Here is a 15,310-nt window from a genome sequence, read left to right on the forward strand (position 1 = left end):
CTAGTAGTCAGGAGTGTGGTTAATTTGGGGTGTTGGAAGGGAGACTTGCAGGTCCCAGCTTTCGTAGTAGCTGAGAGCAGGTGGCCTCCATTGTGTCCGAGATGAGAAGAATGAGTCTCTGGGTGCGATTGCTCGAGACAGCTCAGGGCTGCTGTAGGATGGAGGCAGCACTACCCTTCTGCACGTGAAGGTGAGAACCGGCCCGCGCCAACCTCGTGTCCTTCCTCCCACTGGTGGCTTTCCCCACCTCTTGCTTGAGGGTCTGGGAAGGTCACACATCCCACAGCACCTGGACCTCACAGGCAGGCACACACTGGGGGACTACCATTTTGACCCCACCGAGCTGATGCTACCAACAGCCGCTTACTGCTTGGACCCACCTTGCTTAGCAAGTGCCCGTCTTGGAGTACATCAGCATGGCTAAGCTTGTCTGTGTCCCCAGCCTGTGAGGTGGGTGAAGGGCCCAGCACAGCTGTCAGCCACTGACGGTAGTCTACTTAGTTGAGTGTCCTGTGGGCTGGCACAGCTCCATCTTGCCCAGGAGGAAGGGTATTCAGAGAGCCGTTGCATTGAGCCTGTACACCAAGAATTGTGGGAGTCGGTCCCTCAGGTCCCCTTCGCTGCTTGTCTGGCTGGACTAGGATACCATGACTGTGGGCTCAGCCTGGGCAAGGCTGGCCAGTGTGGCTGAGAGGTCCATGATAAACAGCTTCACCTGGGGGCAGGGGTGACATGACCAGATCACTTCCTGTCCCCACCTCACACAGGGAGGCTGAGGGCAGTGGTGGGCCTGGAAACACCATGGGAGAGGCACTGATGGTGTCCAGTACAGTACAGCCTCCCAAATGTTTGTCTTATTTACTGTCAAGTACAGCTCAAACTTATTCTCTAACTCATGGCAAATCCTCCTGCCTCAGTCTCCTGAGAATACAGGTGTATGCCACTGAATTGTTTATTTTGTTTTTGAGACAGGGTTTTTCTTTGTAGCACTGGCTGTCCTGGAGCTCACTCTATAGACCAGGCTAGCCTCAAACTCCCACAGATCCATCTCCCTCTGCCTTCAGAGTGCTAGGATTAAAGGCCTGAGCCACCATGCCCAGCCACTGAATGATTTGTAACCACTTTGAAAGTTTCCAGCTGGCTCCCTGCCAACCCAGTGTCCCACCATGTCAAGTGATATTTTCCTTGGATCAGGCTTGTGTGTAGCCATCTCCATGGTGTCCTTTATGTGGTGCTAGTTGCTCATTTATATGAACATAACAGACACCCATAGGCCACTGCTGTGAACTGAGGGAAGCTCCCAGCAGCCTGTTGGACCCTCTTCATGTCCATCACCTGGGTAAATAAATATTAAGGACACAGCACCAAAGGAGGAAAAAGCAGAATAGCCATCCCTAGGCATAGCAGTGACAGTGAGGCCGGTGACAGTTCATCACTGATTCCTGGCCTGGAGTGTGGGCAGGAGAGGCCCAGCGTCCTTCCCCGAGCCTTCTTCATAGAGCAGAGGCATGCTGAAAAGGGACTAACTCAGCCAGACCAGATGCACAGCACACCTGTGGTCCCATCACTCAGAAGGTGGAGGGTGTGTGTGTGTGTGTGTGTTTGTGTGTGTGTGTGGAGTTCAAGGTTATCTGCTACCTAGTCTGGGGTAAGCCTGGGCTTAAGTATGAGAACCTGCCAAAGACAGCCTGGTTCACATGACGCCGGGACCCTCCTGAACTTGGTGTGTGTATCACAAGAGCAGGGCAGCTCAGACGAACTGGCCTCGGTGACTAGCCAGTCCTGCAAAGGGCACACTGATCCACTGGCAGTCATGGTAGATACAGTCCAGGCAGCTGGGTGTAGGGCCAGGAAGTCGCTAGATCCTTAACCCTGAGGCGTCCCAACAGTGGGGGCTGGGTAAGGAGCGACACTGAGAGCCTCACCTCCTCTAGCTGTCCCTCCGTGTCCTCCACGTCCAGGGCTAGAGGCTGTCTCTGGCGCAGGCGCACAAGCTGGTACAGGTTGAGCACAGCCATTCGAGTGCGTCCCAGGAGCAGCGTCTTGGCCGCTGCTGTGTTCTGGATTTGAGTCCACTTGGATTCCTACAGAACGCACATGCAGAGATCGCTATAGAGTCAGGACCTGGTCCTGGGGTCTGGGAGGCTACAGCACCCAACAGAACAAGGACTATCTGGTACCCTTGGCAATGCGGTGCCCCAGCCCTTGTGGTTAGCACAGCGGGTGTGTCCACTCCAGCCCCAGGGACGCTCACCCACTGCAGTGTGCGCTCACGCGCTGCCTCCAACTGCTCTCGCAGCTCTGCACGCTGCTGGCCCAGGCGCAGCAGCTCATCCTGCTTCGTTTCCCGAAGACGATACAGCTGAGCATGGGTCTCGTCCAGCTCCACCTGTCGCTTGCGCTCTGCCAGCTTCAATGCTGCCTGTGTGTCTACCAGGCCATCAAAGCGCGCCACCAGTTCCGGAATCTCCTGAAACTGGAGAGGGGGACTCTCATGGCCTGCAATGCCCCTGTCCTCCCCACCTGACTAGCCAACACCCTCAGAAGCGTCCTCCGTCCGGATGTGTCATGGGACACCTCAGGCCCTGAAGCCAGGATAGCGGGATTTGAGTGAGCCCTGTTCATGACCTTCTCGCCTCCATGATCAGACCTAGCTAAGCTGGCTAGGCACCACAAGCTGTCCTTGACACCACTTGTTCATTCAAGGAACTTTACCAAGGCTGTTACCTGAATGCCAGCACTTGAGAGATTGAGGCTGGAGCCATACTGAGTACCTGGTTACTACCTGGTCTACAGAGTGAGCTCCAGGACAGCCAGCGCTACAAAGGGAAACCCTGTCTCAAAACCAAAATAAACAATTCAGTGGCATACACCTGTATTCTCAGGAGACTGAGGCAGGAGGATTTGCCATGAGTTAGAGAACAAGTTTGAGCTGTACTTGGGCTACAGAATGGGACCCCATCTCAAGTAAGGCAAAACAATACAAAAACAAACAAACCCAAAATAGAGCCGGGCATCGTGGCAGCACAAGGCTGAGGTGAGAGGAGTAAGGTGAAGGTTTTGGAGCAGTGGTGGTGCAGGTGGTGGCGCATGCCTTTAATCCCCAACACTGGGGAGGCAGAAACAGGCGGATCTCTGAGTTCAAGGCTAGCCTGTTCTACAGAGTGAGTTTCAGGACAGGCAGGGCTACACAGAGAGACCCTGTCAAGGGTTCGGGGAGTTGAAGGGTGGCCTTAGCTATGTAGGGAACTCAAGACTAGCCTGGGCTATATTCTCACTTCTCAACAAATCAACCAAATACACACACACAATATTTCTCCCCCAAACCTAACCTTCCACAAATAATAAAATTTATATTATTATCTGTCCTCTGTCTTTCTGTTCTGTATCTCTGTCTGTCTGTCTGTCTGTCTGTCTGTCTGTCTCTCTCTCTCTCTCTCTCTCTCTCTCTCTCTCTCTCTCTCTCTCTCTCTCTCACACACACACACACACACACAGACTGCTTAAGGACAAATGAACCTTCTGCAACTTTTTTTTTTTTTTTTGACCTGTAGGTATGAGGTTGTTGCCAATAACAGGACCCACTTGACCGGATTTAGAGGATGATCGGAAAACAAAGCGCATCCCTGGTATACCGTGAGGTGGTGTTTCTTGTACTCAGTCAGCACTGACTAGAGCTTCAGAACAAAGCGGTCCCCATGCCCCCAGCGCCGCTCACCTCGGGCAGCTGCTCCAGCACGCGCTCCAGCAGGCGCGCGCAGGGCTCCAGGCGCCGCAGCCTGCGCTGCAGCCGGGCGCGCTCCCGCCGCAGCTCCTGCAACTGTGCGCGCAGCCGCAGCGCCTCTGCCTCCCGCTGTCGCACTCCGTGCCCCTCCTCAGCTGCTCTCCGCTGTGCGCGGCCTCGCCGAGCCTCGGCTTCCTGAGAGGAGGATGGAAATCAGGGAACCTCAGGACTCGCGGTCTCCACTAGCCGCGACATTCTCTCTCTTAGTGTAGACTTGCGGAGGTTGTGTTACTGCTCCTTCTCCACCCTCTGGCAATCTGATTTCCCCACTTCAGGAGGCTTTTCTAGGTGGGGGCCAGTCTAGAGTGGCAAGCAGGAGCCCCTGTGATCCACCTCCGGCCCTCAGCATTCACTGACCTGCAGGAATTTGTCAAAGCGGATGAAGGACTCCTTCAGCGCCTTCTCTTTCTGTTCCAGCTGTGCCCAGCGCTGGCTCAGGGTGGCCATCCTGCTGTGGAACTCCTTGGAGTGGGGTGCAGTTAGAGGTGTCAGGTTGCCTGATGTTCCCAGCTCCCTGGATCACATCCTATACCCCCCTGTGTGCTTTGAATGCTAACTCCCAACCTTTTCACACGTCTTCTCTTCCAGGCGTTCCATGTTTCAGCTACCTGACCCTCTGAGCTTTTTTTTTTTTAATTTTTAATTTTTTTTAAAAATTTTTTATTATTAAAAATTTCCACCTCCTCCCGTTTCCCTCCCCCTCCCCCCTCCAGTCCAAAGAGCAGTCAGGGTCCCCTGCCCTGTGGGAAGTCCAAGGTCCTCCCCCCTCCATCCAGGTCTAGGAAGGTGAGCATCCAAACTTTTTTTTTTTTTTAATATTATGTTTTAAATTGTGTATATTTAGGGAAGAGGTGCGTGCATGTGAGTGCAGTGCCTTCAGAGACCAGAAGAGGGCGCTGGATCCCCTACAGTTGCAGCCTGTTGTGTGGCCACTGATGTGGGTGCAGGGACCTGAACTCGTATCCTCTCTAAGAGCAGTCAGGGTAACAACGGCTCATCCATCTCTCCACTTCCATGACCTTCTGAGCTTTGTCCTTGAATTCTGGTTTTTGTTTTGAATGTCCCCCTTTCCTGCTCTTTCTCCTTTCTTCCTTTGCTGCGTTATCTGGTCTGCCCACCCATAGTCCCTAAGCCCTCCCTCCCTCCCTCCCTCCCTCCCTCCCTCCCTCCCTCCCTCCCTCCCTCCCTCCCTCCCTCCGGTCCTCCAGGAAATCCTGCTTGTCCACTCTCACTGGGGAGTAGAGGTTCCCCCCAGAATCCGACAGCCTTTGCCCAGTGCCTTCCCGCTCGGCAACCCCTACCTGGACACCTGTTTTCCTCTCCAGACTGTGAAACTCCAAAGGGCAAGGGCCAGTGCTGAGCCCAGCACGCAGTAGGTGCCCCATGCTCACATGTGCGTTTGTACCAAGTGTTCTCACTAGATCTTCCTTTGATAGACAGGAACATCAGGGCTCAGAGCAGACTCACCCCAGACTGTTTAACCTCCATTAGGCACCACCAGTGTGTGCCTGAGGACACCCCAAATTTCAGCAACTGAGGCTCACCTCCTTCTGGACCTGCAGACCCTGGTCCACAGCTGCTAGCTCTTGCTTCTTCTCCAGGAGACACTGCAGAGGTGGAAAGTGAACCACATTCTGCTCTACCAGCCTCCTGGAGGGACCCAAAGAGAAGGAGGTTACAAGAAGAAGATTTGGAGCCCCAGACTCCTGGGGGTGCTTGGAATGGCCCCACTCACCATCTTCTGAGTTAGTTTTTTTTTTTTTTTTTTTGTAGGTGGGGTTAGCCTTGAACTAACTTTGTAGCTGAGGATGGCCTTGAACTCTTGATCCAAAAGCCTCTACCTCTTTTTTTTTTTAAATATTTATTTATTTATTATGTATACAATATTCTGTGTGTATGCCTGCAGGCCAGAAGAGGGCACCAGACCTCCTTACAGATGGTTGTGAGCCACCATGTGGTTGCTGGGAATTGAACTCAGGACCTTTGGAAGAGCAGTCAGTGCTCTTAACCTCTGAGACATCTCTCCAGCCCATGCCTCTACCTCTTGAATGTTAGGATGACAGACATGAGGCTAGCATGCCTACTGGCTTTCGGGTTTTTAAATTGTTCACAGGTTTGCTGACCACTTGTTCTATACCAGGTAGTGTACCTAATCAGAGTAATTGCAGTCATCAAGAAGACAGAAGCCCGTGTTGCTGGAAACTACACACCCCCGGGACCACAGACAGCTAACACAGGTAATAACAGCAAACACTGCTCCACCACACGGTGGCCCCTGGCGTGTAAAGTTCTGTGGGCCAGAGGCAGTTTTCAATATGGAGTCAGGAAGTCTCTCTGAGCAAAAGATATTGGGACAGGGCCACAGGGAGCGAGTTGTACTGACAGCTGCAGGGCACAGAGTCCAGGCCAAAGGAACAGCCAAGAAAGACCCAGGATCCCAGCGAAACACCTAGGTTTGCTGAAGGAACCATAAAGTCGAGAGTGGAGAGGGGAGATGGCGGGTGGAAATTAAAATCAGAGCTGTCCAAAGTCAGACAGTGGCGGGCCATGGGGAAAGAAGACCTTGGCAACGATTCTTGGTGAAATGGGAGCCATGGGCAGATTTTGAGTGGAGTATAAAATCCTGTGGCTGCTGTGAGGAGCTGGGGACCATGTGTGTTCAGTGGTGGGGCTTAGGGACCCCAGAAAGAATGTCATTCTGATCAGGGCAGGCAGGATTGACAAGTGAGAATGGATCCATTCTGGGTACAGCTTGACGACAGAGCTGATGGAGCGGGGCGGAGTGAGAGAGGAATAAAGATGAACTCTGACCTCTGTAGCTGTGAAGGTGTCACTTGGAAGGATGACTATAGGCTGAGCAGATGGGGTGTAGAGACTGGTCTCTGCTCTGACCGCACAGAGAGGGGGCAGAGTGTGGGCGCCTGGCTCTCCCGGAAGGATGGGAAGGAGTCAGACAGAGTCTGGCGTCTCACTCAACAATGCTTGCCCAGCTCTGCCAGCATCAGAAGTGTCCCACTCCTCCTAGTTTTACAGATACCGACTTTTAGGGCCAGGGTGTCCCACTGTCCCCAAACAAAGTGTTACAGGGGCCGGGCGGTGGTGGCGCACGCCTTTAATCTCAGCACTTGGGAGGCAGAGGCAGGCGGATCTCTGTGAGTTCGAGACCAGCCTGGTCTACAAGAGCTAGTTCCAGGACAGGCTCCAAAACCACAGAGAAACCCTGTCTCAAAAAACAACAACAACAACAACAACAAAAACCAAAAAACAAACAAACAAACAAAAAAACCCAAAACAAACAAAAAATAACAAAGTGTTACAGGGCTGATATCCTTAAAATACCACTTCTCCACTCCACAGCAGCTCACAGGAAAACTCCTTTCCACCCTGGTTCAAGGATTTCATCTCTGTAAGATACTGGCCAAGGCTGGGGCAGGAGAGGACTGGGCTCTAACAAGACCTTGGGGGAGATGTGTAGGGAGGGGAGATGTGTAGTGTCTGAGCTAGAGATTCTCTTAGGGCCTTTGCAGCCCACCACAAGACAGCCCAAAGGCTGCAGGGACTCCAGGAGAAGGGATGACCAATCTGTCTACTCACCCCCCTTCTCACCCCACCCACCCGCTCCTGGCAGCACTCACGCAGGCACTTTCTCTTGGAAGACCAGTCGGAAATACTCCTTCCCTGCCACTGCCATTCACCTTCAGGTATCTTCAGCCACCTTAGCAAAGTTGAGAGGCATAGACGGAGAGTGCTGCCCCTGCCTGGAACTCCCAGAAGCCCAAGGCTGAGCGAGCCCTGGTTGCCTGGGCAGCCAACAGTGCAACATTCTGTTGCCAGGTTGCAGCCTAAGACCCACCCCTGAAAGGAACTGACAGCACCAGGAAGGGAAGGGATGACTGTCCCCTATCTAAATTTGGATGCAGTGCAGGATATGGGACTTAGGTCAACATTTCCTTTTCTGAGAGGTCCGTGTGTGGCCAAGCCTTTCTTGGCTGGGTATGGTTGAGCATCTCCATGCAACAGTTTGCTCCTTCATGCACACCAGAGAATAATCGGGGCTGGACTGGGCTCAAGGCTAAAGCTTTTCCCTGGCTATTGCAAGGCCCTGGGTTCTATCTCCAGTCCTGTGGCCCCACAAAAGAGTAATTATTGGGTGCCCACTGTTTGCTCGACCCTGTGTACTGTCAGTCACGCTGGGAAAACTGCTGAGGAGGGTCTCCAGCCCTTTGAGTCTCCATGCCCGTGCTGGCGATGGGGGCTATCCTGACCATGCATTACAGGGCCCCACGCTGGTTTGGGGACAGTGCTGCTCTGAAGAGGTGACCTGAGGAAAAAACTGGTGATTTGCGCTTGAAGTGTAGAGGAGGGAGAGGCTGTCACAGTTTGAGTGATTGACTCCAGTCAGGCAGGATGCTAAGCCTTCCATTGGCTAGTACAACATTTAACCCAAGGCGCTGGTACTAGGAGAAAGGACTTGACAAAAAGTATCCACAGTATATTCAGCTGGAAGAGGCAAGCAGTAACTGGTCACTTGCTTCAGACTGTTCAAATCCCTCTCCCCTCCCTCCCTTTCTTCTGTACTTCCTTGAGACGAGGGTCAAACTTTGTAGCTCAGGCTGGCCTTGAACTCACAGAAATCATCCTGTCTTGCCTCCAAAGTGCTGGGATTATAGACACGAGTCATCACATCTGTTTTTTGAAAATCTCAGTTTCTATTTTTGATTTTTTGGTGGCGGGGGGGATTCAAGACAATTTCTTTGAGACAGGGTCTCACTCTGTACCAAGTATGCACAAGCCTAACTATGTAGCCAAGGCTGGTCTCTAACCCATGCTGAGTTTCCTGCATTAGCATCTTGTAATTTTCCTTTTCAAATGAATATATTTCTTTTGTTTACCTTTAAGTATTGTTAACTGGGCCGTGATGACGCACGCCTTTAATCTCAGCACTCAGGAAGCAGAAGCAGGTGAATCCCTGTGAGTTCGAGGCCAGCCTGGTCTACAAGAGCTAGTTCCAGGACAGCTAGGACTGTTAAACAGGGAAACCCTGTCTCAAAGCCCTCCTCCCCCCCAAAATATTGTTTTATTGCCAGGCATGGTGGCTCATACCTTGGAAGGCAGAGACAAGGGGATCTCTGTGAGTTCAAGGTTAGCCTGATCTACAAAGTGAGTTCCAGGACAGCCAGGGTTGCACAGAGAAACCCTGTCTTGAAAAAAAATTTAGTGTGTGTGTGTGTTCATGCATGTGTATGTACATGTTCATGCATGTATATATGTGTATGTGCATGTTTGTGCATGTACATGTGTGCAAGTATATGTGCATATGTGTGCATGCGTACGCATGCATGTGTGTATGTGTGTATATGTGTGTGCACGTATATGTGTGTGTCTGTGTGGTATGTGAGTACAACTTGTGAGATTTGTTTCTCTTCTTAATCTCATGGGACCTGGGACTGACTTCCCACCTCTGTCTCCCAAGTGCTAGGATTATGTGCCAGTTAGATTTACGTCAATTTGACATGAGCTAGAGCCCTCTGAGAGGAAAGAACCTCAACTGAGAACACGCTTCCATCAGCTCCAGCTCTGGGCAAGCCTGTAGGGCGTGTTTTAAATTAGTGATTGATGAGGCCCCAGTAAACTGTAGATGGTGCCATTCTTGGACCGGTGGTCCCGGATTCTATAAGAAAGCAGGCTGAGAGCCGGGCGGTGGTGGCTCACGCCTTTAATCCCAGCACTCGGGAGGCAGAGGCAGGCGGATCTCTGTGAGTTCGAGACCAGCCTGGTCTACAGAGCTAGTTCCAGGACAGGCTCCAAAGCCACAGAGAAACCCTGTCTCGAAAAAACAAAACAAAACAAAAAAAAACAAACAAACAAACAAAAAGAAAGCGGGCTGAGCAAGCCATGGGAACAAGCCAGGAAGCAGCACCCTCCATGGCCTCTGCATCAGCCCCTGCCTCCAGGTTCCTGCCCTCACTGCTTCTGATGCTGTGGAACTGTGAGTGAATTAACCCTTTCCTCCCCAAGCTGCTTTTGGTCATGGTGTTTCAGCACAGTGATAGTGACCCTAATCGAGACCGCTATCCTGCTCAATTTGATTGGTTCATTGATTTAAGTTAAGGTTTCTCTGTGTCGCCCAGGCTGGCCTCAGGTTCCCAATCCTTCCTCAGCCCCTCCAGCATAGGGATTCCAGTCCTGGCCAACCTATACTTACTTTAATGCCTACATTGCTTAAAACGGCTCCTAGGGAACTTCGTTAGGGGATATTTTTAAAAAGGAGATCTAAAATAACCCACAGTTTCCCTTTGAGCATTTTGCATTAAATTACCCACATTATCTTTCCGCGTAACCTGATGCGAAGCTTCGGCAAGAAACATGATCTCATTTTTCTTAATTAAAAAAATAGAGGTGTAATTTCTGCCTCCTGAAATTCACCCCTTTTTCACACATGTTTTCATGGGCTGGCAGACGTGTAAAGCCGTGTGGCCACCACAAGTAAGGCAAATACCATGAGTCTCTGCACCCATTAGAGATCTGCCTGGGGTTCATCCCCACCTTGAGCCTTGAGGCTATGCAGGTACACATCTGCAATCCCGGCACTCAGGAGGGTGAGGAAGAAGGATGGAGAGTTCAAAGCCAGCCTGAGCTACATACATGGCAAGGCCCCGTCTTAAAAACAAAACAAAACACCCAGGCTGTACTGAGCCACAGCGTAGGTTCAAGGCCAGCCTGTGCAACCTATTGAGATTCTGTCTCAAAAGGAAAAGTAATGAAAAATGGGGGTCGAGGATGAAGCTCAGTGAGAAGAGAGAGAGAGAGAGAGAGAGAGAGAGAGAGAGGAGGCTGAGCCTGGCTTCTATCCCTGGTGATGGGGTTGGGGGCACGTGGTGATGAGTGGTATGTGTGACCTTTGGACTCTGTCCACTGACTGTCATTTGGAAGCATTGCCACGGGGTCATTCCCCTTTTGTTCCTCACCGAGTAGTATTTACACCATTGGACTTATTCTGTCAACTTGATGCAAGCGCGAGTCACCTGGGAAGAGGGACCCTCAGTTAAGCAATGCCTCCATTGGCCTGTGGGGGGCATCTCCTCCCTCCCTCCCTCCCTCCCTCCCTCCCTCCCTCCCTCCCTCCCTCCCTCCCTCCCTCCCTTTCTTTCTTCTTTCTTTCTTTCCTTCCTCCTTTCTTCCTTTCTTTCTTCTTTCTTTCTTTCTTTCTTTCTTTCTTTCCTCCTTCCTTCCGTCCTTCCTTCCTTCTTTCTTTCCTCCTTCCTTCCTTCTTCCTTCTTCTTTCTTTCTTTCTTTCTTTCTTTCTTTCTTTCTTTCTTTCTTTCTTTCTTTCTTTCTCCCCACCCCACTTTTTTCTTTTCTGAGGTTTCTCTGTGTACCTCTGGCTGTCCTGGAACTCATGATGTAGACCAGGCTGGCCTCGAACTAAGACATCCACCTGCCTCTGCCTCCCGAATGCTGGTGAATGCATAAACATGGTGGTACGTTTTCTTTATTAATGATTGACGTGGGAAGGACCAGCACATTGTGGGTGGTGCCATTCCTGGGCTGATGATGCTCAGTTTTATAAGAAAGCAGGCTGAGCAAGGCCCGAGGAGCAAAGCGGTAAGCAGCTTTGCTCTATAGCCTCTGCGTCAGCTCCTGCCTCTGATTTCCCGCAGTGATGGCTTCAGCTCAGAGCTCACAGCCATCAGTTGGTTAGGATAGCTAGGGACACTGTACACTGTGGTTTCTTCAGCCCTTAAATGGAGAAGCTCAGCTGCTTTCCATTAAAGCCCTAGTGTCACTTTAAGCGAAGATGGACCTCTGGGTCCTGTCTGCTAAACACATGATCCTCCATAGAGCTGCACTCCCAGGTTGTTCCCATCATCAGCTGTCAGTTTCTTGTTGTTTTGTTTTGCTTTTACACAGGGTTTGCTGTATCCCAGGCTGGGATACAGTATAACTGAGGATGATCTTAGACTATGGGTGTGGTTTGTGTGCATGGAGCCCAAAGGACAGCCTAATGGCATTCTTCAGGCACCATCCTCTTTTTAATATTTTTATTTATTTATATTTATTTGTTTATTTGTTTTTGAGATGGGGATTCTCTGCGAAGCCTTGGCTGATAGTTTTTATTTTAAGCATTTATTATTATTATTATTATTATTATTATTATTTTATTTATTTATTTTTTTTGAGACAAGGTTTCCCTGTATAGCTCTGGCTGTCCTGGAATTTGCTCTATAGACCAGACTGGCCTCAAACTCAGAGATTCGCCTACCTTTCCCTCTTGAGTGCTGAGATTAGAGACGTGCACTACCACCCAGCCCAAACACTTATTTATTTATTGTGTAGTTTGTGGGCAAGCCACATTGCATTTCTTGGGGTCAAAGGTCAACTTGAGCCGGTTCTGTCATTCCACTATGTGGTGTTGGGGGTGGGGCAGATATTGAATTTAGGTCATCAGAGTTGGTGGCAAGTGCCCTTACCCATTGTCCCCTCCATCCCTCCCTTTTTTGAGACAGGGTATTTCACTGCTCCTCCTGTCCTGCCTCCCCAGTGCTGGGATTACAGGTGTTGGGTGCTGTGCCCCAACCTGAAGTCCTCATGCACACACAGGCAATGTTGCTCTGAGAGAATGATCTCCCCGGCCCCCCTTATGCAGAATTCTAGAATCAGGGAACACTGTATTCCATAAAACAGAATAAATGTTCCCAAAGCTGGAACGAAAGAGGGTGGCTTAACGGAAGAGGGAGGCGTGAAGAAAGTCAGAACGGAAACAGACAGGAGGGGCTAGGGAGCCTTGAAAACATGAGGGCCTGAGTTCCCATCCTTAGCTCCCCATCTAAAGCTGGCCGTGGTGGAACAAGGTAATATCTCAGCCCTGGGAGGTGCAGACAGGAGCATCCCCGGGGCTCACTGGGAAGCCAGCCTGCATGGATGGATGACCTCCTGGGTCAGTGAGAGACTCTGTCTCAAAACACAAGGTGGAGAGCGATCTAGGACCACCAGACATGCACCTCTGGCTTCCACAATACATGTATGCGCACACACACACACACACACAAATACATGAATGCATGCATATGCACACATATGCATGCATACATGTATACAAGCATGTGTCACACACATGCACACATACACGCACATACACATTCAAACAAGAGACATATCTACACACACATATGTACATGCATGTATACACTCACACACACAGACAGATCCACACAGCACACACACAGAGACACAGACACACACACAGATACACACACAGACACACCATACACACACACATACACACACAGGCAGATTCACGCAGACACACATGCACAGATACAGACACATGCACAGATACACACACACAGACACACACATACACACACACATAGATCCACACAGACACACATACACAGATACAGACACACACACAGATACACATACAGAGATACACAAAGACACACACACAGACACACCATACATACACACACACACATAGACAGATACACACACAGACACACACACATAGACAGATACACACACACACAAACACACCATACACATACACACACACAGATACACACACAGACACACACAAACACACCATACACATACACACACACACAGACAGATACACACACACAGACACAGACACACACACACATAGACACAGACACACACATGGTCATTTCCAAGTTTCTCTTGTACAGCTGGGACCGGGAACCACATAGGAAGATCCCCGATGATCATACATCCTGCTTTTGCAGGCTCTTTTGTGTGCGGATTAAAGCAGAGCAATCTCTCCATGATTTCCGGTGGAAACCGGCCTGCTTGGAAACTTTGGTTGTTGTTGCCAATCCCTGTTCTGGGAAGGCCGGACAAACAGTTTAATTTTAGCTCAGAGATGTGGAACCTTAGCTTAACTGACTCCATTTTGATTTTTAACCTTGTTTGAGCAGGAGGGAATGTCAAAGGTACAATGTCCTGCTGTAGCATGAATTCTAATTGTTCTTAATAATAAAAACCCGGAGTCAGATATAGGGGTTAATGCTGAAAGATCAGAGAAGCAGAGCAACCAGCCTCTAGCGATCTCTTACCTTTATCAATGCTCGACCAAAGGGGAGATCCTGTCTCTACGAATCCTCCCACTGCTGCTGTCTCTGTGAAATCTCAGACTGCATTTCAGACTGAATTCTCAGACTGCATCTGAGCACGTGTCTCCTCCTGCCTTAAATTTCTCTCTCTGCCCAGCCATATCACTCCTGTCTCCACCTCCCTAGTGCTGGGATTAAGGCATGGGATCCCAAGTGCTGGGATCACCTTTGTGTGAGCTCTGTTTCTCTTTTAGATAGACTCAATCTCGCGTAGCCCAGGGTGGCCTTGAACACACAGAGATCATCCACCTCCTTCTGTCTCACGATTAAAGGTGTAAGCCATCACTGCCTGACTTCTGTGGCTAACTAGTGGCTTAGCTCTGCATTCTGATCTTCAGGCAAGCTTTATTTCTTAGACCACGAACAAAATATCCCTACATCCTGCAATCGTGCCCTCTCCCCTCTACGTTCTCTAACGACCACTTGTTCCCCCACCGAGACCCACCCAGCAGCATCAGCACAGTTTTACTGTGTCAAATACATTGTACAGGGGCTGGAGAGATGGCTCAGTGGTTAAACGCACTCACTGCACTTCCAAAGGTCCTGAGTTCAATTCCCAGCACCCTCATGGCAGCTCACAACTGTCTGCTGCTGTCCTCTGGTCTGTACATGCAGGCAAAGTACTCATACACATAAAATACATAAATAAATAAATCTTAAAAAGAAAGAATGTTGTGCAGGGGCTAGGCTGTAGCTTAGTGGATAGAGCACTTGCCTAGCATGTACAAAACCACGGGTTCAATCCCCAGCACTGCATGAATTAGGTGTTGTGTCACATGTCCGTCACATCAGTCCTCAGGAGGATTGGAAGTTCAATGTTATCCTTGGCTACGTATGGAGGTCAAGGCCAACCTGGGCTACATAAAACAAAAAACCAACCAACCAAACAAACAAAACTCCCACAAGTTATAGCGGCTGGAGAGATGGCTCAGTGGTTAAGAGCACTGGCTGCTCTGGCAGAGGACCTAAGTTTGGCCTGGTCTACAGAGTGAGTTCCAGGACAGCCAAGGCTACATAGAAAAATTCTGTCTCAAAACACTAAAACCAAACAGGGGAATGGCAGGGGGTGTGTGGTGGTAATGGTGGCTCACACCTTTTTATTGTTTGTTTGTTTGTTGTTTTTAGAGACAGGGTTTCCCTGTAGCTTTGGAACCTGTCCTGGAACTCACTCTAAAGATCAGGCCTCAAACTCACAGAGAGTCCACCTGTCTCTGTCTCCTGAGTGCTGGGATTATAGGCGTACGCCACCATCTCCCGGCAATGGTGGCACACACCTTTGATCCTAGCACTTGGGAGGCAGAGGCAGGCGGATTTCTATGAGTTTGAGGCCAGCCTGGTCTACAGAGTGAGTTCCAGGACAGTCAGAGATATACAGAGAAACCCTGTCTCG

The 15,310-nt window shown here is 50.3% G+C and overlaps 1 protein-coding gene across 1 annotated transcript; it reads right to left on the bottom strand.

Annotated features, from left to right (window-relative positions):
- Positions 1–14: 14 nt before the first annotated feature.
- Cfap73 (cilia and flagella associated protein 73) lies at positions 15–7,559 on the bottom strand. The gene is made up of 7 exons (XM_057765440.1): positions 7,420–7,559; positions 5,329–5,434; positions 4,142–4,246; positions 3,719–3,919; positions 2,255–2,476; positions 1,926–2,084; positions 15–715 (listed from the first exon to the last, which is right to left on the bottom strand). The coding sequence occupies exons 1-7, from the start codon at positions 7,473–7,475 to the stop codon at positions 638–640; spliced, it is 927 nt and encodes a 308-aa protein (XP_057621423.1). The 5' UTR covers positions 7,476–7,559; the 3' UTR covers positions 15–637.
- Between the last annotated feature and the right edge of the window lie 7,751 nt (positions 7,560–15,310).

Source organism: Chionomys nivalis, chromosome 3, assembly GCF_950005125.1.
Source record: "Chionomys nivalis chromosome 3, mChiNiv1.1, whole genome shotgun sequence".
NCBI lineage: Eukaryota > Metazoa > Chordata > Mammalia > Rodentia > Cricetidae > Chionomys > Chionomys nivalis.

Bases quoted from the DNA above. Each gene is read 5' to 3' on its own strand.
- Cfap73 (XM_057765440.1), bottom strand. From the start codon at position 7,475: ATGGCAGTGGCAGGGAAGGAGTATTTCCGACTGGTCTTCCAAGAGAAA. The intron at 2,477-3,718 runs GTGAGCGGCGCT...CCCCCTCTCCAG, and splicing joins TGCTGGAGCAGCTGCCCGAG to TTTCAGGAGATTCCGGAACT. The intron at 716-1,925 runs GTGAGGCTCTCA...CCCTGCCCCCAG, and splicing joins CGGAGGGACAGCTAGAGGAG to GTGAAGCTGTTTATCATGGA.